The following is a 25621-nucleotide window of genomic DNA, read 5'->3' on the forward strand; positions in this document are numbered from 1 at the left end:
ACTAATCCTTTATTAAACTTGTCTGCACGTCAAGAGTCACTTATATAGTTAGCTCCTTGGGGAGCAGTTTTCCTGTTGTCTGGATTAGTGGTGATCAGCAGCACCCTAAAAAAAGCAATGAATAAATGGGAATACAGTGGTATCACAAGAGCTTTATAAGATATGTAATCTTATTGTGCATTAAGCTTTTAAAATCTTTCTAAGTCTAAAAACATGGGAGTTTGATTTATGTACTATAGAACAGCTAAGTTATATGACTCATACTTTCAGCAGTGCATGTATTCACTTACAGAGACGAGAATGTGCACATATATAACTGCAGAGGGATGCAGCTACACAGCTTCTTACTAACTGAATGCTCCATGAGCATCCTGTCTGCAACACTGCAAGGAGACTTGTAACTAGAAAACTCTGCCACTAGATTATACTGCTACTAAACCTCATCTGCCTGCATAGAGCCAGCCTGTGGGTTCACAGCAGATTTTTTAAGATCCTATTCCAGACCTACTTGGATGTTTCTGCACTGTGAGACAGACATGTCCTGAAAGATGAAGACTTCTAGTTTAACCATGGAACAGACCTGCCTGCCCCAGGCTGAGGATTCTCACCAGTGCTGTGTACACCATTTCATAGGGAAGGTAGCAATGATGATAGGGTTTGGGTTTAAATTAAAATAAAATTAGAAATAATAATAATAAAAAAAAAAGGTGAAGAGAAACTAGTTCAGATGGATTCATGGTGACTGAGGTCATATCTGCAGTACCTATTTCATTTCTAGGGGGAAGATCCTCATCTTCATGACTAGGATACCTCTCCTTCCGGTCAAGCAGAAGAAAATAAATCATTTTTTCTTGGTTTTCTCTGGAAAAAAAATAAAAAAAAAAATCTTTACATTTGGAAAGAAAAAAAGGTCAACATGTACATAAACCTTTCTCATCAAATAAACAATCACAGTTATTCCAAATGAGCTGGAAATGGTCATGTACATGACATCTAGATACACAACCCACAAAGCTTTTGGGACCCTTGCTGTCTCCAACAAGCAGTGAATGAAGAAAGGAAATAAGATTCCCATGCTACAGACACAGAGCAGAGGCACAGGACAGTCAAGGTTATGTGTCCCCAGGAAGTCCAAACCAAGAGTGGCAGCCAGACAGGTCTGCTGAGCCTCTAAGTGCTCTTTCTACTACTAAGTCTCCCTCTTACACCTCAGGAGATACACCAGCTCTTAGGCATGTGTTTGAAACAAATAAAAATTTGGCAACAAAGGCATATCCAACACAAATACCAGCAATTTTACCTCCCCATGTGGACTGTGCAGCCCATGTTTTAGTGAAGTGACCTGGCCTGGCAGCTAGGGAAGAAATAGCACAGTGCCTCCACTGCTGGTCAGGCTGTGAGCTTCTGACCCATGGAGCAAGAAAGGCTTGCTCCCAACACCTGACTAGCAAATGAGCAGCCAGAGGGTGAGAAGTTCTTACCAGTCACTCAGAGAGAGAGAGACATTAGTTAAAGTGCTCTCTGCCTGTCCCCAGGTTCATAAGCATCCCAGCCCCTGGACACCCAACTGGTATGAAGACTGAGCAAGTGCTTACTCTTCCGACAACAAGTCCTGTAAGAGTTTATTTCGGTCACGGAAGCAGCCTAACGAGTGCATGCTATCTAACACGTCTGGATCAATATCCTCCAAGGAAGGGAGAGAACGAATCTGCACCTTTCGAGGGATTGGTTGCTCTGGTTCTGGCTCATTCTTACCCCCTCTGCAGAGGAAAGAAGATGAGGGAGAGAAAGGGGGAGGGAAAGGAGAGAAAAGAAACATGAGTCACAAATGAACCCATACTCTGAAACACAGCCTGCAGCAACAGATGGAAATAGCTTGCTAAATTCCCACTGAGAGACCAGAGCGTCCAACCAGACAGATATTATTCTCATAAGAAACTGTCAGGAAGGCTAAGACTGACCAGCAGGTTGTGGATTTGGGCCTTTAATGAGAAATGTCTGTGTTCAGTCAGCAAGGTAATAGGAACTTCACTTACCAGTGCCCTTGTAACAGAAGCAGCTGTTCAGCATCCTAATGCCAAACATTTATAAAACACTACATGTTTTTAGAGATGTTGTCTCATCAGCTGGCCAGACCTCAGACTATGAGGCTGAAAAGTGCAAGCTGAATGATTCCCTTTTGAAGGAGCTCTGAACAAACCATCACTATTTTTCACCATTTCTGATTACAACTGGCACTGCAGCAGTTTCTTTCATTAAGGTTTCCAATGTGATTAAGAGACCTCAGTGCTCAGGCTCCTACTTGACACACTTTAAAGGGTTTTGGGGGGAAACCATGCTGCTTAACTGCATGCCCAAACACGACAATCTCTGCTTCTCTTAAGACATGCAAATTTGAAAATTTTGGCTCAAGTGTGATGCCTGAGGTCAGTGGCAGACCTCAGAACACACCATTAGCAGTAGAACATATTACTCTTTCAAATGTAGTTAACACAGGCTTTCTGCACAATTATCTCATCCCATTCACTAGGCTCAGGAAATATTGATTATTCATTGCAATTAAAGGCCCTGACTGTAAGAAACAGGTCAAGGTGTCAGGGTATTTCTAACTGACTAATGATATATATTGCAGATATCCGGAATATCCTTTGATTTTATTTCAGTAGGCAGTGAGAGGTGGGTTTGGTGGTGGTGTTGGTCAATTGTTGAAAAACACCAATTGTAGGTATTTTGGCCAGAGAAACTGTTTACTCATAATGTCTGCTATTTCTCAGTGGCTGCTTTGTGCAGTGTTGAAGTTTCCCTGCTCCATGAGTGGGGTTCTCTCTTTCCTTTATGTGGTGCAAATGTGTGACTGCAATACCACCATGAATCTAAGGGCTACACTCAAAAATCCTTGTTCAACTACAGAAACATCTTATTCTTTCTAAGAGGTCACTACTGCCACCTCTTAGGATCAAGATCTAGCTCTCAGAAGGTAATAAGCAATGATTAGTTCATAACCTTGCAGTATTAAATCCAGTGATGACCTTGTCATTAAGATAAATTCTTGCAGGATAGACCTTTGAACAGCAGCTGAGTGTTTTTGCTTTTTAATGATCTACAGTTCACTTCTGAAAAGTACTGAATTAATTAATCATTCTTATTACAAGCAGATGTCCTTAAGGTAATTTAAAGAGATTAAAAAGAATTATTGTCTTTGAAAATTTCCAGGAAGCCTGGGTTTCCCACTAGTTGCCCTAGTCTGAATAGAATCTACAAGTTTCTTTTGTATCAATCAGCACAGGAGCCATTTCTAGAAAGCACAGCTTGCCATCCTCCGTGCACTCCAGAGTGGCACTTCCTTATGCCCTGCACCTGGTCAGCCTCAGACACAGTCAGGAATTTTCACACCTCCTCATCAGGTACAAGTAAAATCTGCAAAGAGGCGTCTTGTCGTTTGGCAGTGCAATTCAGAGCTCCAGGAAACGAAAATCACCGGGTCTGGGCTGTGATTGGCATGACTGCAATGCCTGTTCCATTCTCAGTCTAGCAGAGTGACAAATTTGTTGCATTGCAGCCCACACAGACATCAAACAATGTCACACAGTGACTACTGCAAATCACATATATTTTTTTAAAGGCCCACATGAATGTAATTGCTGCTTTGAAACCCACCCTCTTTTGTGAGGATCGGTGGATACAATGGCTGTGATTCCTGATCAGGGTGGATTTTCTCTCCATGAAATTTGCTCATGAATCTCACTGAGATGCCCATTTGCATCAGTGCAAAGCAAAGCAGAAGCAGTACACTTACTCTTTTTCTTGTTTTAGTAAGTGTGGTACCTTCGCAATTAAGGCAGTAATTCAGTGTTACAGGAGTGCATATTTACCATAATAAGTAATTTTATTTTATCTTTTACTTTACTAAAAAATGGGAAAATAACTGCTGTTTATTTTCTGGTTTATGAAAACCTGCATTTCAGGTAAAAATAAATTATTTCAATTAAAAAAGGCTTGAGAAACCTCACTGAATTAATTTGGGTGGGAGAGCAAGAACTGGAGGTGCTGATGAAAGATTTCACTTAGGTTTCTTTTTTCCTTTTTTAGGCTTGTGAATCATGATTTCAACTTTCAAGACCTCTTTCTCTGCCTGCCTAAATCTGCAATTAAATATTTTTTTCAGTTTTACAGTAGTCTCAATATTTATTTGAAGAACTAAGTGAAACTGCTTCAATGTTGTGAGTACCACTTTCAGGTCAGTAACCTATATATGACAAAGGATGAAGATTTTACATAGAATAGTAGATAAAATTAAGAAAAAGATTTAAGAGGTGAGCAAAAGAGCCATAGGATAAAACACTACAACCCCTTCTCTGTCAGCATAAGTATTTCCAGGCAAAATGAATGCAAGGAGGTTGTGAAACATTACCAGATGAAAGCAGTTGAGTTTCAGAGGTGGCAAGGTCATTCACTGACTAAAATTAGCCACAGGACGTTAACCTCCTGAGGTCACTCCATGGCCAGTACAGAGAAAATGAGAAAGAGACTCATTAAAAAAGCTATTTTGAGCAGAAACGTCTTTTTAGGCAATCTAAAGAGACATTTGGAAGAGCCCTTCTGCACTCACTACCCTGAGAGTCTAGAGATTTGCTTTTGCAAAACTCAGTTTCTACTTCTGAAAACAGCCTCAGATGCAGTTTACTGTGGCAATCATCAGAGAGTCTGACCTTCATTAAGAAATACATGAAAATGTTCAAATGTTTATGTCTCCAAAGGAAAAAATCTTCAAATTCTAAATATAGACTAAAGTCATGAAATGGCACCTGCACAATTGCGTATGTGAGCCTAGGACAACAGTCCTTCAACAAATGAAAAGTTCCAGGCAAAAATCTTGAGGACGGTAAAAATAACAATATAAATGATCAATGACTTTTCATTTTATTTCCTATTCCAGTTCTGATAAAAGCACAAAGGGTGTCAGCCGATTTCACTCCACGAAAAAAACAGAGGGGAATTATCTGTCCAATCTGATGTAAAAAGTATTTACTTCTGCAATTGCTAGCAAGATCTTACAGTAGGGATTTCAGAGATTACAATTAGAGGTTTTCCCACTCCATTTGTTCTACATTTACCCAGGAGAGTTAAAAAAAAAAAAAGTATATGCAGGAAACCTCCAATACTCCAGTACTTCTTTGCTTTAAAAAGGTGCCATGTCTGGTAACTGAAGAGAGTATGGAAAAGCCATGGGAAGAGTGCTGCCACTATTTCAGGTGAACTAAGTTTTTTCTTAGTTCCAATTTTTTTTCTTAGCTATTCAACAATCTGTTGAACCCCCTCAGGTCCTACTGAAGTCATATAAATCCAGAGGTGAACATGGCCCATAAAATAGAATTAGAGAAAATTAAACAAATAAAGAAAAAGTGATTCCTTTCATGGTGACAGACTTATATATCAGTTCATATCATCCTTGAGTACTTCTCAAGAATAATGATGGGATTATGAAGGTAGGACTTTCTTTACCACCCACCTGGGAAATACTGACCCTGAGAAATGCATCCAAGCATAATTTCATTGTTTATTATGTGAAGTATTCTCTTCAGTTTGATTAGGATATCATAGTATAAAAAGTTTATTTACTTAGGCTTCTTGAAATACTACTAAGGCTACACAAAGAGCAAGGTCACTTTTAAAAGCCATCAATCTTCCTTATACCCAAACCACCAGACAGGCGTGTACTTTTCTCACAGACCTCCGGTTTCACTGTCAGGACTGCTGTTTTTAATCAAGTCACAGAAGTACTCTCACATCAACAGGTTACAAGGTCAGAAGCAGCCTCTTAGCTTGCTATGAAGAAGGAGTGGGGATTATGAGACAGAGAAGCTCTTGCTCACAGGTGCTTACTCATCAATATCATCACTTTTGTTTCTACTTCAAAGAAAAGCCAAGACACCAAGAAGGAACAAATGAAAGCTTTCTTGTCAAGAAGGTATTACAAGGGACTGTCTGTAGCACATGGATGGCAAGCTAAATATGGTTGCTAGCTGGGTATTTTTTTGCTGATCACCTGTAGGTATCTCTTTAACACAGCAAGTTGTTGGACTGAATGTATTATTTCAAGCAGTTGTTAGCCATTGTACAAAAATGTTCCTGGGCTGGTACATATAAATGCAATTATAAGAGTAGCAAAGGGTAAAAAAATGAAAAAAATTAGATGTCTTTCTGCTCTCTGTCCCTTTTTCTCATGTGTGTGCAACCTGCTTTCAGACTCCAGCCTCATTCTTCCAGTGGTCTCTTCACAGATCACTAGAATACCAGAATCAACAATGAATGTATGCAAAATTTAAAAAAAAAAAATTACTTACATATACCATATGTGTTTCTGAATATGTTCTAGCTGTAAAGGAAAAGAAAACAAGGAATTAGTGTCGTAAACTAGAAAAGGTAACTCCACAAGTCATCCTTATTCAAGGCTTATTCAAGTAAATCCAAAATTTCAGAGATGGACCTATGCATACAACAGGAACTTTATGCTGCATAAAGAGCTGCTCATCCTAACCCATCCCACTGGAAATGACACTTTAATTACAGACAATGCATCAGTAAGAAGCAAATCCCAGGCAAATGCTAAGCGCAAGGCTTCACAGGTAACTGTTCTGGAAATTCAAGCTTTTCCCTTCCCAAGTCCTTCCCTATGCAATCTAACTGCTCATTTCTGTATATACATAGTAGCTGATCCTTTGTACTTAAATTGCATTTCTAGTTTTGTTTTGGAGAAAAAGAGAGAGGAAGAAAGAAGAAAATAGTTTCAAACAGGTAATAAACAAAATAATTTGTGCATATGCAGTGTGACCTTCCTGGATACAGCCAATCATTCTAGATTGGCTTCACATTTATCATCAAAATCTAAGGACCATGCAGAATAAAGTTCTATGTAATTTACTAATTCTGCACTTGGAACACCAGACCACTTATTTATTTTACTTCCCTTCTTCCCGTTCCAAACATGAAAATGTCATTATGCAGTGAAGGACTGATTAAAGCTGAAAGCAGCCATGTCCAGCTATGGAAGGCAGATTCCACAAACATTACAATGATGTATTTTCCCACAAGCACAAGAAAAGAAGGCAACATGATTTTTCCAAGAGAAACCCTTAATAGCAGAGAGAACAAAAGTTCATATAATGTACTTACAGCAGAACCTTCCAAATATGTTTTGTTTTAATCATCAAAGCAGAAAAGAACTTTTCTTGGATGTCCAGGGATTATTTTATATGTAGGCAGTGTTTTTTATATTCATCACTATGCAGCACCTTTGTAGGTGCAGAACAAAATGCATACTTGTGCAACATTCAGGGGAATGTTACATTCCACTTCCACAATAATTAGAATCAGAGAGAAAAAGAAACAAAAAGAAAAGAAAAAATAAGGAACAAGCAAACAACAAAATCTCAGAGATACAAAGTGTTTGCCACAGAGAGCAAGGAATCAGAGACCTTTGTGCTATGGAGCAACAGCTCCCTGTCTGGGAAACCAGTAAGACGTGAGTTTGGCCCTGTATGAGATCATTTTTTTAAGTGAGTCAGGGCTTTTCCTTAAAACAAAGAAACAACAGACTGCAGCTTAGGAAAGCATGACAGGAAGCTGAAGGGAATAGTGTGGGAAACAAACAACCTCCTTTAAACCCCAGACTGTATCCACACTGCAGAGGTGCAGTTGGCACTCATCTGTCTTCTAACCAGCACCAGTGCCCCAAGCACACACATCCACCAGCCCAGGCAGACTTGCACAGTTTCCAGCTGTGGCCCCAGTCCTCCACAGTAATTCCCCTTCATCACAGTTCTCCTACACTATAAGGTAGTCCTCTAACCCCTGCACTATTAAGAGCAAGGTGGAGTATTCCTGACACACGGCCATCTCCCATCGAGATAAAGTTCTGATTTGGGAGTTCCCCCAACAGCCTGGAGACACAGCCCTCTTTCTTCTGTCTCTGTGCAAGCTGAGGTATAATCACAAAACACAAGGAGAGACAATTTTGTACAGCTTCCATGGGGCAAGATCTTAGAACTGTTCCTTATCAGATGTGTAATTCTGTGAAGACCTGCTAGGGGGTGGACTGTGTCTCCTGTGCTGGTAAAACCACATCTACTCATTATTTCCCAACACCAAAAGGAGGGTTAGAGAGATTAATGATTTCAGACAAGATGCAGATGATACAGTTTTGCATTGTCCAAGCCTCTTTCATGCCTGCTTCTCCTGCTGCATTTTCTGTCTCCATGGGACTCTGTGCTCTTGTGTGTCTGTGATACGCAGAAATGCCATGGCAAAGCAGACAACAGCACTCCACTTTGAGTTAGAGAGGGTAAAGAAGAGAGGGCCACCCGTTCATGTCTTAGTCACAGAACCTCTGGGCTCCTTCAGAGATTATGTCAAATGCCTTCTGCCCATCCCTGCTGATCACTCTCCTTCAAACTAATGAACACACAGCATTTTTCTGAAGGAGAAGCCCCGTTGCACATTGACAGACATTTGAAGGTGTATGACAGCTCTCATGGCTGCTGTTTATCTACACATCTACCATTCAGTCCACATCAAAACCGTTCCTGTGAAGTATGCAGGAATATCACAGATATGAAAAGTATTCTACAAACCCATTTCCTATCCTGATTCAAACGTAATTGCATTGAAATATTATTAGAATTGTGCTTGCTGCTGCCAACATCTTCACTGCTGTTTTAAAGGTAATTAATTAATGCTTTGTTGCTTTTTGTCTGCATTAAAGTGACAGTAGGGTTATGGGAGGGCGATTGGTTTTGACAAGGAGAAATCTATGCTTTCTACTGTGCAGTGCAGGGGAGGGAGATACACAGTGGGAGCTAATCTCACTCCTGCCTTCATTTAAACACAATGTTTAAATGCATTTAAGTGACGAAGGCATTTAACAACCCTTCCCAGAGGGTTTTTCTTGCTGTTTGCACATGAGTTTGCCAAGTTTAATACCATTTTATGGAAGTTGTAAAAATGCTGCTTCCTAATGTCTCCTAGTCACTGCAGGCAACTGTCTCATGACATCATCTCTGAAACAACAAAACATGCTCAGATCCACTGCACATGCACAGTCAGAGAGATTTCTGCAGGCTAAGATGCTGTAATGGAAGGAGAGGGAGAATTCCTTCATCACGATTTTACGTAAAATACTTCCAAATATTAAACTTGTACACTGAAGAAGCATCATGGAGCCTCTCACAGATGAGAGATCCACTGTGATACAGAGCTGCACAAGAAAAAGAGGTTTTTCCACAGAAAAAGAGGTCTCCTCCCACAAAAAGCTTATGTCTGAATTCTAAGGCAGGGAACAACAGATGGAGACAGACAGGCAGATGGAAAATAAGACAGCGCTGTCTACATCCTCAGCACTGATCTCAGCAGAGCGGCTGCCAAGCTGAAAAGTTCTGACCTGAAGAAAAACTTTCTCAAAGTCTGTGGATATAGATGAGGGCTTCTGGGCTTGAACTTATGTCAAATTTCAAACTTCTCTGTCCGGAAAGGGAACAGCCTCAAACCCATCTGTGCACTCACACCTCAAATGAATCTTCTTCATCCAGAAGATCTCCTAATTGAGCTTTAAACCTACTGTGTAATGTCAAGACACAGGCTTTTTCTGGCCACAGGGTTCAGGCTGGCAGTGCAAACAGCACTGGTAAAACCATTACCTGTTTCAGCAGTAGCAGCTGCACTAAAGCAGCCTCCAGGAACCTTGAAAAGATCAAGTATCATTGTCCTACGTACACTGGGCATGAACAAGCCCTTGACAGCCTAAATACATCAATTGGACAATTACCTCCATTCTATAGGTTGTAAAGTGAGAAAATTTAAATGATGGAATAGGCATATTCCATATTCCATATTCTTACCATAAGACATCTACAGAAATTAATCAGGTGGGTTTTCCCTTCTTCATTTTTGTAACATTCTTTAGATTCTGCAGGTCATCATTAGCATATATCAGATCCAAGAAAAAACAAAATCAGAAAGCAGAGAGGAGATTCTGAAAAAATGTGTAATTCAAGGAATTTTTAGGTAATATTAAGGGATAGGTATTTCCACCTATATGGACACCTAACATGGAAGACAAGTCATTCTACCATAGTATAAGATGTCAATACTAGAACAGTAACACCTTTAGAAATAGCTTATTCTGCAACATCTGCTTTGATCCACCTTGCTCTAGAAACAAAATTTCAACAGTGCTCACCTATGGATGCTAAATCTGAACCAGAGTGCCTGTGGTTATTGCAGGCCACGTGGCTCGGTCCTGCCTGAGAGCTAGCCTGGGAAATTCATGGGAGGATTTGAAAACAATCCTCAGAGACAGAAAACAGCCGTGCCAGGTGCTGTTTGTCTGTCCCTTGTTTTCTTTGCAGGAGAAGGTCAGGAGGTGGTGAGCACCACTGACCAATGATGGCGATGTAGCAGTTTACTAACCAATAAGTTTCCTTTCTGTACTTACCATGAATCAGTCTATAAAACAAGCCTGAAGTAATAAACTAGAGATATTCTCCTGTTCTGACTCCATGAGAGTCTGTGTCGTCTCTACCCAGCCGGTCCTAATAGAGCGACACTCACCCATCTTTAAAAGGAAAGCGCCTCTGCCCTTTGCCTTTGTCTTTCTGGAGAAGAAAATATTGGCTGAGAATGCAACTGGTTTCTACTACAGGAGCTATAATCTTCTGCTGTAGCAATGCTGAATCATTTGAAGAGCACATAACTAAAATAAATCTCATCCTGAAGTACTTTAGTACCCAGAGCACACCTCCCATAAGCCTTCTCAAACTCTGTTACTACTTCACTTTTCCCTCCTGACACTATTCCTATTAAAAGGCTGTCCCAGTACCCCACTGATATGTCTAAAATTCTTCTAGTTTCTAGCCTGCTTTCCTGTAAGGCCATTTGACATACATTTGTTTTTGTGCCAGTATCTTCCTTTAGCTTAAATAATCCTTCTCTCCCTAGTAATTACCTCTAATGAATATGCAGATGACCAGTACAACCTTCCTTAGACATCATCTGTGTACATTAACTGAAGTTCTTTTAGGCCATACTACTCAGACAGACTCTTTCAAATGCTCATCATCTTGGTACTCATTCTTTGCTTGATTTCACCTTTCATAAATACGAGTGGTCAGAAATACCATCACCAGGAGCAAGGATCAACTTTCAATGAAAAGTTTATCCTTAATGAAAGAAAAACACAAATTCTTTTATTTCACAGCATGTTTAGTCAAACAGGCTCAGTAAATCAGAGTGGTCAAGGATGTCCCACTAAACCATATTTGAGGCTATGTAACACATGGTGAGTGTGAACAATATTCCACTAAGACATAATAAAGCCTTGTTCCCACAAATGAATCATATACAAAGAAAGGTAATGCCTGTTTCTTAAGGCTGGAAAGGGCCAGCAACAATAATTCTGAGTACCCTCCCTTCCATTAATCTTCTCAAGATCCAACACTGAAGCAAATGATGACAGTTAAACGTGAATGCTGGTTCTGTTTTTGTTGATCATTTTAACAGATGGACTGGAGAAGGTGTGGGTGTACTGTGAAATGGCAATTACTTCAGGGAGGGAAATGCAGTTGGATAAAAAGGAAAGGAGATACAAATCAAAAAAAGAGGAACAAAGCAGAGAAGGGAAGTGAAAAATGAAAGAAAAAAAAAATCTAGTGACCTTACATTTCACTATATTTTTCTGCTGAATTCACTAGTGAGGTATTCAGCAAATGATCAGTAATGCTAACAGCTACATCTGTACTTATTATACCCAAGCTGCAAATTTGTTCACATCTTTGTATAAATATCAAATTGATTCAAGTGAGATATTTTCTAGGAATAGAGGCTTCCAAATAAACCCATATGTATACCCCTTTTCACAGGACACAGCTAAAATAGAATTCAGCTCTCTCCTCAGAATGAACTCTATATTCCCAGCTCTTGTGCAGTAAACAAAGAGCTCCCTTCTGCCTGGCAATCAAAGCAAGCAGCTCACTAACAGCACAGGAGTGTGACAGCAGCAGGGACAGCAGACCCAGAGACCCTCAAATAATGAAAATAAGACTGCAGCTAATAACAAAGAGTCATCCTTTTTTCCTCGCAGCTCTCTGCTCTTTAATATGTATTATTTCGAATTCTTATTCATAATTCAATGGTCTGTGCTTGCCAATAACCACCTGATCTGGGGTTTTCTTTTCTCCCTAAGGAAGTAAGAGGTTAATTTTGATCAAGAAAAGGAGGGGGATGGGTGTCACTCTGAGACCTTGAATTACCTCAACTGCTTTTCTTTCCTATGCACATACATTCTCAGATGTATTGCACAACTCAAAATATTTAGGGCCTGTCTCTGCCCTGTGGAAAAACTCAGAACAACCTGAGGCAGGATCTAACACTTGATCTTCTTCCTAACATACTTAGACCATCAGCACTAATATATTTGAGAAGCTGGTATGTTTACATCACAGAAAGGGAGCTAAGCTTGAGAGGGACTTGGTGACTTTTTTGGCCATGAAGAACAGCTGCCTCATGTCTCAGGATATTGCCCTAACCTCTGCAGTGTTATTTCTGTGAATATACTTGTGAAAATGTTATTTCTTTCTTTAAAATTCTGTTCTAAAAAGGTCTTTTAAAGTGCCTATTTTTATTTTTTTCCAATCGAAGCTATTTATGTACTGTAAAATGTGATGGTACTGGGTTTGCAAAAGTAGGGATACTAGAAATAACATGAAGAACTTTTCCCCTATGCCACCAAATAGAGCATGACCTGGATTGGTAATGAATGAAAGAAAAACCCAGTTGTCAGGTAATATTGTAAAGAGTTGTGAAGGGAATTTCAGTTAACTTCTTAGCAGAGAGGTGTCTGCATCCCAAAAGCTTTGTCACAGCTGGCACAGACTGATGCTGTTGTTACCAATCTCAGCAGAGAGGCCAAGCAGTGATCTGAGAGTTTATTTATAAATATTTTAGCAGACTGAAGAACCAGGAGGAGTGTTAAATTTACATTTCTCTATACATACTCCCACTCAGAATCTGTGAGCTTAGTAAATCTGTATAAAATCATCACCATGGCCTGACAATAGGATTTACAAGGGCAAAGTACCCATAAAGGCACACGCCTCCACTGACAAGCAGGCAATCTTACTTTCCAAAATTATTTTAATTGCTAATGTTTTTTAATTCCCTAAAACATGAACACAGTGTTAGTGAAGGATACAATCACTACACATTCCTCACCCTTGCAGGGTCTCTGTTGTAGTGAAGGGGTGTATCCTGGAGGCAGACTCAGTGCTGAATGCCAGGAGCTCAACACTGCGGGACTAAGAGTGCTCAAGACCACAGGGCAGAGGATGAAAGAGCAGACTGGCAGTCACTTGCTCTGAAGGCTGCTAGAGGATAATGCAGAGCAAATGCAGGATAGAATACAATGCAGCTTATGTAGTGTGAAGTGAGAAGCCAACACTTCTGTCAGAAATGTAAGAAAATCACACTGTTTAATGGCAAAGCTTCAAATACCAGTCCAAACACCTGTGACCTTCAAACACTTACATCACCCAGCAAACTGCTGTATCAGACAGAAGAATCAGACAACTCAGGTGCACTCCAAAACATGTGAATGGGCCAGCAGTTCTGCGATGAGCTACGAGGGATTTCTCTTAAATGCCCCGAGTTACATATGGAACAGAATAGTGAGGCTACAGAAAAGCCACAAAAGCAATCCGTTCTCATGACTCAAAAGAGATGGTAACTAACTTCTTCCCAAAGACTCCACCAACTCCACTCTTTCTTTGCTCAGGAGGAAACACATAGGAGTGACACTAAATCACCAAGTTACCTTAGCTGCTCATCCATTCCTGCAACAAGGCAAGAAATGAAGCCTTGCTCACGCTGCCTCCTTACCGTGAGACGTTTCGAGGCATCCACTTCAATCATCCCCCGCAAAAGGTTCTGACAGTCGGGGGGGATAAAATGGGGCATGTGGAACACTCCACGCTTCACCTTCTCCAGCAGCTGCCGCAAGTTGTCGTCATCGAAAGGCAGGGCGCCCTGCAGGGATGGGACAGAGCAGTCAATAGGAGAGAACTGGAGAGGACCAAAGGAGAAAAGCCAGGATAAACCTGGTGAGAGAATCGAAAAGAGAAAGACAGCTCATAATGAATTATTACAATGAGTCAAAAAGATTTTTTATCCATTGGAAAGAAATAATTTCTTAGTGCTGCTGTATTTCCTCTAATATAGGAAACAAAACTGAGGACATTGTTTAGTTTTTTTTATTAGACTTTTAATTAGAAAATTACTACCAGAACAAAGTAAAATACAAAATATGAAATTGCCTTTCCAGGCAAATTCACCAAAGATGCATGGATTGACTTAAATTCAGCTCAAAGCTTTTGATCTGCTGGTATTCCTCCTGGGCATACTTTCACAGCAGCAATGTTTATCGTCTCCTTATTTTTAATCTTCCTGAGACACATTTATTGCAGACATTGAAAAGGAGGTGAACAGCTTTTGAGAGACTTTCAGTAAAGAACATGCTCTTTCTGATCGAGCATTGAAACGACACAACTGAAAGAAACCCCAACCAACATTAGCCTTTGGAAGCAGCAGACATTCTACCTGTTTAATATACTCCATCCAGTTCCCATGCTGTGGTCAGGTCATCAGTTCCTATTGCTTCCCTACTGTAGCTCACTTACATGAATGGCTTGGAGTTTTTTTAGCTGAAACTACATTTTGAATAGATCATCAGCTTGCCACAAAAAGCAGTAAAAGACCTATCCTTGCTGCAAGGACAAAAAGGAAAAAGAGAAGGTTGAAATCTTTAGGGTAACTCTACTGACTGAAGCTGATACCCTTTTATAGCAAGTCTGCACCTTCCTAGATATTCTCACTTCCTTCTTTCACTGCCTAATTCTAGTAGGTGCTGAGCTTCCTTGATTTCCAGGATGACTTGTGGGAAGCTGCAAGCTGTCAGCTGCTGTGATAATGAAGCTTTAAGTTGTCAGCTCTGGCACTGCTCTTACTACAGTGAGTAGTGCATCTGTATAAGCAATCCTGGGTCTATGGTTTAGGGAGAACAACAGCTCCATTTTCAGCAGCCTCAGGAAGCCACCTGATGGCAGCCACGACTGGGCACTGCTTACTGGAGTTTGTTCATTCAAGTGGCCTTGAAGGCAGAGCCCCTCCCTGCCTTCTGTAATCAACCTCCTGAGTTACCTATGCATTCCAGACTTAAAGGAAAGTCAATTCTGATAGTTCAGTACTTTGGCTAACGCAATTTAAGTCCTGGTAAAATCAGAAAGGACGCTGTGTGGCACCTCCTGAAGGTAACATCTACATCTCTTTTATTACTACCATCTGCTATCATATCTTGATAGTTTTTGCAGGGTTCATCCTGACATAATTAACTGGCGAGCTCTGCACTCTCCATCAATAATAGACTTATTTCAATCATTTTTCAGGCACATGTGTGTATGTAGGAACAGATGAAGATGCAGCAACAGACACCAAAGCATGACAGAGAATCCCCCCGAAAATTGAAAGCCTGCTCCAACAAATCCTAACCATCTTGACACATTCTCTCTTCTGTTCTTACAAATTCAAGAAGTTATATTAAGAGCTCATTATACACTTCCATTTTATTAGCTATGGAAGTAACTGCTCAGTAAGAGATGACCAGGTGTTATCTAGTGTGATAGTTAAAATCCTTCCAGTGCAACATCAAGATAAAAAAAATTAAAACTTCAAAAATGTCAGTGAATTGTAATGACTAAAAAGAAAAAAGGAGTAAGATTAGTTAAGGGGAATTAAAACATCATACTGACATTACTTCAAGGTATTTTGATTTGAGCCATTAAAAAAGAATCAGCACATCTTTTGACACAAAAATTCTCTAAAATTTTGAAGTATTTTAAACAAAAACAGTATGCAGAATTTATCTCATTTTACACTGTACAAGTACTTTTTCAAAATAAAGCATTTAAGTGAAGCAATCAGGTTTACTGATACATATACAAGAATCTCAAAATTTTACTTCAGGCTTGTTACTTTTATAATTATAGATGATTAGCTGAACAATTACAGATATAAAATACTTAACATGCACATAAAACCTGTATTCATATAGAGTACTTTACCTGCATGTGATATATGATTGTATTAACATAAACTATATTTTCCTACATTATACTATGGAAATTGATAACAAATGCCAAGCCAATCTGCCTTCAGCTGGACACCCAATTGTTGGATGTTTAGGAGTTGATTTCAGAATAAATTCCACAGAGAATTGAAACTCTGATCAAAAGAAGGATAAGTTAGAAGACACTGTATTTTGAACACTTAAAGTATTACTGAGCCAGATGGAAACTAATTTAAACTTTGTACTACTGGCTCAGTTTTATATTCCCATGTGTACCAAATTAAAATGTAGCCTGCTGCTTGCATGAAACAAAGACGAGGTTCTCAAGTCTTCTCTTGAAAAAATACTGCAGTTAATGTATGCATATACCTGCTGAAGCACATAAATATATACAGCAGAAAAAAGTGAACACATCCCAAACCCAGCCATATTTTGATCCTGTGAAGGACAACTTGTTTGACATTCTCTGTATCCTGGACTTGCAATACTACACACCTTTACCCATCAAAAAACATGGTGCAACATCACAACAGAGCGAAGAACATTTATGGAGACAAGTTTTTGATGCCTGTCTATGCTCTCCTGTGCAGGGCAACAGTGTTTCAAAGAAGCAGTGAAATATTCCTCATGCTTTTCCTTTGGGGCTGATGTAGAAATAAGAGGAAAGGATGCCACTGAGAGATACAAAAATAGAGGACTAAAAAAAGCCATCCGTACATGATGTCAGTAGAATTGCCATTAAATACAGCAGCACTTTCAGATTTTTCTTTTCTTTTTAAAGGGTAGTGCAAGGAAGATGACTCACCACTAGCAATGCAAACAAAATGACTCCGCAGCTCCAGACGTCTGCTTTCCTTCCATCATATTTTTCTCCCTGCGCAGCAATGACACAGAGGTTCAAAAGACCAATCACTAGTAAATGAATTAATTATCCTTGAAGAATGAGAGAGGGGAGAATGGGAAACCCCACATTTCAACTCAGCTACCTGTTTCCCAAGGTGGCCTTCCCAACTAGGAGGAAGCCACTACACAGCCAGCTAATTGAATTTTTTTGTGAACATCAGCTTGCAGTCTTATCTGAGATCTCTGAGAAAAGGCTCAGAAGTGGGAGCAGGGCAGGAATGGTTGACAACTCACAAATTATCAGATCTGGCATTTAAACAGAGTAACAGGTGCATTAAGGACATCAAGAAGGTGTGTTTCTCTGCCCTGGTTCTCCAGGCTCTTCTTCTCTGCCCTTCTTCTTCTTCAGTAACACCAGCCATGTTATTTGCAAACTAATAGTGTTGCCTGGACAGTCTCTCCTGTGTGCTTCCTGCTTGACTTGACAGTAGAGACATGATTTGGAAGAGGGCAGTCTTGGGCACTGAAATCTTGGATACTTATTTTCAGAGGACAAAGGGAAAGCAGAGGGGAAGAATATTGTTTAGTGGAAAGAAACATCACTGACAGTCAACCCCAGCTCTTCTACTGAGATGACAGCTACACCGGAGACAGGAAAGCTGAGGGTCAGAAAACGTCCCTTGGGCCAAAAGATCAAATTAATCCAGGCTCCTGTCTGATCGCATGGTGCAAAGGGTACTGTGAGAATAACACGTAATTATTTCCCAATGTGGCTTGAATCAGGGCTGAGCCAAACAAACTGAACTCTATTTAGGATCCTTCTGTCCTTTTTTTTCCCTCTGCCTTGGGCCGATTTCTTGTACAGAGGATCTATCTGCATACTTGCAATGAGGGACACTTCAAAAAAGGTATTTATGTACACTAATATTAACCAACTTACCCGGATGACTTCAGGACAAGCATAATGTGGTGATCTGAAAGACAAAATACAGTCAGATGAGCATGTAACAGCCTGGTATTTATGGTTATGTGCATTTCCATTTTGTTTAGCAGAATGATGACAGACTTGCTTATACACAATACAAGTGCGCAAACCAGCACATTTTTCCTTACTTCAATAAGAACACACTTCTAACAAGCTCAGAAAATGGTCAAGAACTAGCCTAATTTAAAACTCTATGGGCCTGCTATGAATTTCTTCAAAGCAAGGAATGAAGGGAAGACAAGGCATATTCTGTGAGTACCGAATTCCAGCTCTCTAATCCCACCCTTTAACTTTGCCTTGTATCTAATTAAAAGGAAGGCCCACACTGCAAAACCTTTTACAGGAAAAAAGACAGATGCATCCCTAAACGATGTTTGGTATCTCTTCTGCTAAGATGACTCTCATTTATATCAGTGGTCACAAAAGCTGCCAATACACGATTGCAACATGCCTTATTTTTTTTTTGCTTTAAAAAAAACGAAAAAGGATGGACAGTAGCACTATTACCTGGCGAGTTAATATATTCTTTTCACATCCTTCCACTCATATATCTCTTGTTTGATTCCTGGCTGAGAAGAGTTAATTACTTCAACTTGCCAGGTAATAATTTTAATTCCTAAAGATTATAGCCATGGCTATTTATTTTATAGCCTTCATTAAAGTAACTTGACAAGTAAAAGGGATGCAAACTGTCTGAAACCTGTGTGCAAATCATGCTATTGTTTATACTGACACCTCCCAGCAGTCCCTGAGCCTGTCTTCATTTGTACATGTGCTTCTTGTGACAAATGCAATCATGGCTGGGCAATACCTGTCTCACAAAGTAATGAGCAAACCAGAAGTACAGCGAGGTTAGCTTTGTGCTAGGATGCTATATTAATGCCCAGTGAGACAGCCCATTAATTGAATTTCCATACACACTACACTTATCTTATGGCAAAATACCATCCCATGGGCATGGCATGCCCTGATTTGTTATCACAGCTTTTGGCAGAGCATGACAATAAATGCATGGTACACTTGGGAGTGCAGCTACCTTGACAGCAAAGCTTCCATGATGAGAGAGAAAATACAGTTGATCCCTCACGAATTTCAGGAAAAGTGGAATTCAGCAGCTTAATCCAATATTTAATACAACACCAACCCTGGACCCATTTAAGAGATGGGCTATTCACAGGTATTCTAACCAGTCTGTCTGCTCAGTGGTGCCTTAGTTTAGACTACATTTTAAAAACCTCAGTTCAGAAGTCAAAACAGATAATGAAAGCCAGAGCCTCCCTCAGAGAGCTGGCTAGAGCTGCTCATTGGAAGACCAGAAATAATAGTCTTGTGTCTAGTGAGCAGGACAGTCTACCCAGGCTCTCTCTGTAGCTCTGTCACTGACAGCCATGGAAACATGGACAAGATTATTTAACATTTTTAAAAGCTGCAGTTGGCCTGTTTGAAAAGGGTGACCAGAACCTCACCACAAGTCTACTCTTCTGATTAAAGAAAGAGCAATGCAGCTGCAGCTTTCACACCACAAGAAAGTGAAGCCAGAGACACTGCACTGCTTTATGTTATGTACATGTTCCCACAATTCCAAAATATATTGTTTCCTGTGAATTTGTTTCCTTATAGCGAACCAAGAGCTGCACTACACCTATTCTTTCCAAAATCCCAGAGTCTAAACCACAAAAAGTCATAACACTGTACTAGACCATGATCTTGCAAGCTTTTAGAAGACAAATTATTCTTGAGGAAATGCTTGACTAGTGATGTCGTCTTTTTCTCGTATCTATCAGTGGTGTAGAATGTACAGGCCATCCCTAAGGCACATACAAAGCACAAGGAAGGAGCAGCAGCACAACTGGGACTGCAGCCCAGGCTTGACAAGTACAACTCTCTCTAGTGCTGGACTGCTTACACAGAACACTGAAGGAGGGCAGTGTGGGAGCTGTAAGGAACATAGTTATGCAACCGGAATTTGGAAAAAGAGTGCATGGTAGTAAAAAGAGTACAGGAATTACAGAGATCAAGGATATTTGCTCAGTTTAGTCACGCCAGAACAGAATGGCTGGTTCTAACATGTTCTGTACAACTGAGTCACATTAGGTTTATTGGAAAATATATGGGGGGTAAAAGAAGTGCGGACACAGTCTATTTAACTGTTGAGCTCCTGTCACTTAGCATGTTTGAGTCTCTCACTCTTGCATGTATTTTAGGTTCTGCAAGTTACAGCTGCCTCTCTGTGTGAGTCATGAACACACACAGTACCTTAAATGGCTACTACAGGTGGTGCCTGCGGCTGACCTAGAAACTTTATCCAGACTTCTCAAATCCCACATGGTATCCTTTACAGTTCAGCAATATCCTTCAGTACAATCCTCTTTGGATGGCAATGGCACTGGGGTGCACTGGAAGATTTAGTATCTCAATTTGCAGAGTGTTCCTGAATTCTTATTTGTATATTATGACTCCAACAAGGATTTCAGAACTCTTAGTTGTGGGTGCTGAGCAGTGCAACCACCTGAGAGCTTCCTGTGCTAACACACTTGAAAAGAATGTAAGTGCTGGGAAGAACTCAAGATAGGTACATAGGTATTTATGTGTCCCACTAGCAAATGCCCTCAAAATGTTTTCCTTCCTGAGGCCTGCTGAACTGCAGTGGAATGTGCCATAGATCTTAAAAGGCACCACTGAAATTCTGCAAAGTTCTAAGAGACTGGGTGGAGAAAATAAGAGTTATAATAAACCCTTTGAACAAGCTGGGTTCGTTCGATGATTCAACAGCTGCATTGCAACTGCCCAGAGAGCACAGGTTTTTGGCATTGCCATTCTGAATTCTTGCCAGCACACACTAGCTAGGTATCTGCAGCATTATCTTGGCTAACAGCTTTAAAAGGGATCCTCCAGTCAGCCAGAATCCATAAAAAACTCATTTCCATGCTACCAATCACAGATTTACTGCTGTAAAGACAAAACTCAAATTTAATCAAAAATCTATTTATCTTTCTACAGAGTCATGAATATTTCTTTGGCTCTTATCACTAATTATTCAATATAGATGTGTCAAGAGCAACATTCCCTGTCTTTTCCCCTAGGCCACCTCCTCATCATTCTGCTACATCTCTGTGCAGCAAAAGCCCCAGTCTGCCCTTGATAACAAATAAATATATCACTCAGCAAGATCAAGAAACAGTTGCTGCCTGTGGGTACCACTACAAAAAAACAGCAATGTTGGCAGTGTTTATTTCCATGGTGATGTAGATTTTCCAAGGCCAGCCTGCCCGGGGCAGGAAGGGCTCTCTGAATGGTCATTCACAGCTGTGACTCTAGGACACAGTAATCTTAAGGACCTTAGGGGACCTTAGAGCATTTACGTGGGATTTAAATCAGAGGAAATAAGACAAGAGAGCAATGGTGAAATCCAGGACAGCTCTGGACAGTTAAATCAGGCATTCAGAAAGAAATGTATATATCCATGATGCATCTTTTCTGAATTTCATCTGAGAAACTAGAGAATTAGTTCTTGATCTGTGCACATCAAGATGTTGTGCAGCTGCAGTAGATCTGAGACAACCAGGGCCATATCTTCAGTGCAGATGTGATGTGCCTGTGAGTTACAGTTTTTTTTACAAAGGTAAAAAAGACCTGCACTGTGCACACACAAATGCATTGGGCACATATGGTTTATCTGGGAACACATAGTAACTGCTCTGCCAGGGAAGTGAAGTGGTTGGTTGATCAGGAAGGACAGGAAAAGCTGTGTGGTCCTACTCCACAGTGTGACAAAATCATGTGCTACACTGCCTGATGGGTTCCTAAGTCCCAGTAAAGATGAGTGTCCATGCCTCAGTCCTTTGGTCCCATGCCTTAAGATGATATATTTTGGGGGAGAAGAAAAGCTTCTTTGAGGGCCATCCTTTAGGCCTCACAGGCAGAGGCAGAGTTTCTGCAGAGGGAGGAACAAGAAGTCTCCTTTCCTCTGTTTTTATTATGCATGAAGTTACCTTGATACAGGATGTTGTACAGCTGCAGAGAAATCCTCACACATCTGGAAGTTGTTGCTGTTTCTCGATTCTAGAGTCCTTCTTTCCCCTCTCTTAATCACTGTCTCCAAGCTGGCTTTCAGAGGCAGGAGTTACCCACTAGAGCAAAAGGCTGCCTCTACTTCCCCCCCATGCTGGGTAACAAAGGGCTGAGATGAAGGCAAAGAGCAGAGGAGTAGCAAAATAGATAAAAGGAATTCAGGAGAGGGACACTGGCATTCCAAGTAGTGAAAGCGACAGCCACAGATCATAGAGAAAAGAAAGACAGGGAGAGACTAACGAAAGGTTCCAGCAGTGGTGGGTAGTTAAGGCTGCAGTGAAGGCAGGAGCTGCAGGTAAGACTATAATTAAGGTAGTAGGTGTAGTTAAGGCTGAATGCTATATTGCCATTAAAGCTTCAACTCAGTCATTTACCTCTGGATGAGAAAACTCAGCATCTAGCCCTCAGCCATCTTACAGCTGTTTACTCCTCAGGTGCAATTACATTTTTGGGGAATCTGTAAATCAGTTCATTAATTATCAGTTCAAATTTTTATATTATGGAACCTTTAAGGGGTTTTAATTTTAAAAATTAACCAGACACTTGTATTAAAAGGGCATAAAGATTGGCAAAAGTTAAGAACTGGTAAAAAAAAAAAAAGGTTGAAAATGTTACACTGTACTCTGCAAGTAAGTCAGGTGGATGTGTTGCTGTGCCCAATGCCTCTTTTCTACCTGTGACTGAAGTTGGGAAGTCTGTAGGAATGTGAATCAAATTCTACTTGTGACTGAAGCTGGGAAGTCTGCAGCACTGTGAGGGAACTGTAGTGTCAATAAAGACAAGTTTGCAAGCATGCAGCTGATTGACACATGGGAGAATCAAACTCTCTGTCCCTGCCAGAGAATCCTTCTGTGAAAAAAATGAACAGGTGCCTTTAACTGAGATGTTCACAGGTAATTATGAGTTGCATGTTCCCCAGTTTTCAGAATCACAGTGCTACACATCCAAGTTTTCCAGCATTTATAAGCATGTGGAGCAGCAGTTACAGTTGGTAGGCACTGTGCTTTCCCAGTAAAGGACTGTTACCAAGGACCAAATATCCTGAGGTATTGGGCCCCAAGAGCATCCAACTGTACACTCAAACCTGGTTTACAATTTTGCATAATCCTGTGTCCTCATAAAAATGGAGATAACCAGATCAATGCGGCAAACATAATATGAAAACAATATAATTAATATTTGCAAACCTAAGACACAGTGATAAAATCCTACCTAGCACTCATAGCAAGGCTTGAAAGCAGTGAGCAGAAATTATAAATGGATCCATAAAATGAATGATGAGGAAAACCCAAACATTAAATAGCTGTTTACTCACAAAAAAACACACCATCCAATCATCAAATGAGGCAAAGATTTGTTGAAAAAGACCTGTACAAGTTTGTACTTAATGGGCATATCCTAATGTGCACAGGCTGAGTAAATGTTACACTACCAATCTGAAGAAAAGCACATCTTAAACTCTCAGGGACTGATTTTGCAGAATCCAAGCTCTTTTAACATACCTTGTGATGTATTATAGGTGATCCTGGTACCAGTGGTCATTAATAAGGTTGTCTGGTATTTCCCTTTATAATCCTCATTTTAAGTTCCTCATAACTTACTGTCAATTTAACAACAATTTTCCTTGCTTTTTGTCTGTCTCAGACTGGTTTCATGTATTTGTATGCAGGCATACTGTGTATGGGCTGAAGCATTTCCACTAAGTCTAATTTTAAGTAAATACTTATATACACAAAAGAAAGAGAAAGAAAAATTTCTAGTATCCTCCACTGCAAAGGGAAAACCTGAGTATTTATTTGCATTCTCCAGAAATTATGTCATAGAAATATTGCATTTCACTAGAAAACTGCAGTTTGCATTTACTAGCAGAAGCTCTCTAGAGCATTGGGATCAAAATCCTACCTGCATTGGTAACACCTGACAGAGCAATTTTTTTATCTGAATCTCTGAGCTACTGTGGGTGGGATTACCACATGGTACCAAACTTTAAAACTGAGTGCAAAACTAATGAAGTAGATCTAGGACTGACAGCAACTGACTCACACAACAAGGTAATGGAAGCTAGAGCTGGAACCTAGTAGAAAGAGAAAACAATCTGGGATCTGGGGACAAATACGGAGCAGAAATGAATGGGAGAAGTCAGCTAGACTGTGGCACAAATCAGGAAGGAGATAGGAATGGAGTGCTGGAAATGGAAGCCTTGATGAGATGGGGTAAAAAGTACTAATTCTGGCATTGCCAAATTCAAGAACTTAAATTTTCAACCCTAACAATGACTAGATGTAGGACACTTGCATATGTTTTAGATATATATATATACACATTTATTATAAGGGGGAAAGAATATGTGCAGCATCATGTCATGTAATTAAAATCAGAAAGGGTGCTTGGACACTGAGGTCTATCTGCCCTCTGAATTATCTGCTTGCCACAGGTCTGCTGATACACCAATGACTTGCTGAGATGGAGAACTGAAGCAGAGAAGGGCAATGCATCTTGTCCTAGACCACCGTGAATGCCTTCAGCAGAGACAGAAATCAAGCTCAGATAAGCTGGGTCTCAGATCTGAGGTTTAACCAAAAGGCACTCACTCTTCTTGCCTAGTGACAACTCAGGATGGATTGGACAACCTCTCCCATTCTGAAACACTGTAAGGCAGCATGCCAGGAAGAATCACTGTGAAAGAGATGGCGAGTGTCTCTGCATGCCGCTCCCTGGATGTGTAAAGAGGAAGAAGAGCTGAAGAGATCTAAAATAGTAGAAGCAGCAGCCTATCTCATCTTTCTCTTCCTTCCTTGTCTGCTGTTAGCAGACGGACCCTCCCTGCTTCTGAAGGAATGAAGAGACTCACTGTGCTACTTCGGCATTTCAAGGACCATCTCTTCATAAGACTGCCTTGCTGTGCAATTTCTGCTATAAGCAGAATTAGTCCTGCAGAGCCTACACACAGCTCCTCTTCCCCTTAAGGGTCTAAAAATACTAAAAAAACTACAGCTTATTCCTTTGCACTGTGCATATGCAGGATTTGCACAATACATAGCTCTATAACGGGGATTCATTACAATCAAGACCAAGCATGCAGTCTATAAGTGACAAATTATGTCAGTGAAACAGCAAGTCCATCCTTGCCTCTTCCTACACAAACACATCTGGATTGAACTTTTACTGTGTCCTCCAGGTAGTCTGTCAGTGCTATCAGTGCTACAGAAAACCATGCAGGCCTAAGGAATATCCCCCTGAAAACAGTGACTCTGAGATACGCAATTACATCATACCTGAGGCTACATGAGGCTACTCTTCATGAGGCCAGTCAAGACTCTGCAGTGACCTAAAGACTACCCAAACTTTGGACTAAACTTAGCAGTTCACTTGTGACAGCAAAGAATTTTTGACTGCAGTCTCCCCGCTTTGATGAACTGACAAAGTTAGCTGTATCACACAGCTCAACCCCATCTGAGCCTCCCACTCTGACTGACAGAAATACCTGGAGACTCCCTGCACGACTGTCAATGGAAATGTTACAGTTTCATCTCATTATCAGTGTTCACAGTATG

The 25621-nt window shown here is 40.4% G+C and overlaps 1 protein-coding gene across 9 annotated transcripts in view; it reads right to left on the reverse strand.

The window, feature by feature from the left end:
• BRSK2 (BR serine/threonine kinase 2) overlaps window positions 1-25621 on the reverse strand; it is a 301974-nt gene that overhangs the window by 51766 nt on the left and 224587 nt on the right. For all 9 annotated transcript variants that reach the window (XM_088057991.1, XM_005522357.3, XM_005522356.3 and 6 more), the window contains exons 6-11: window positions 17952-17985; window positions 16974-17042; window positions 13927-14073; window positions 6345-6376; window positions 1596-1760; window positions 764-861 (exon numbers count right to left, since the gene is read on the reverse strand). In XM_088057991.1, coding sequence (XP_087914117.1) covers window positions 764-861; window positions 1596-1760; window positions 6345-6376; window positions 13927-14073; window positions 16974-17042; window positions 17952-17985 — 545 coding nt within the window. The remainder of the gene's footprint in view (window positions 1-763; window positions 862-1595; window positions 1761-6344; window positions 6377-13926; window positions 14074-16973; window positions 17043-17951; window positions 17986-25621) is intronic.

This window comes from Pseudopodoces humilis, chromosome 7 (assembly GCF_049639895.1).
Source record: "Pseudopodoces humilis isolate 2021_Gansu_Grassland_sample_001 chromosome 7, ASM4963989v1, whole genome shotgun sequence".
Classification (NCBI taxonomy): domain Eukaryota; kingdom Metazoa; phylum Chordata; class Aves; order Passeriformes; family Paridae; genus Pseudopodoces; species Pseudopodoces humilis.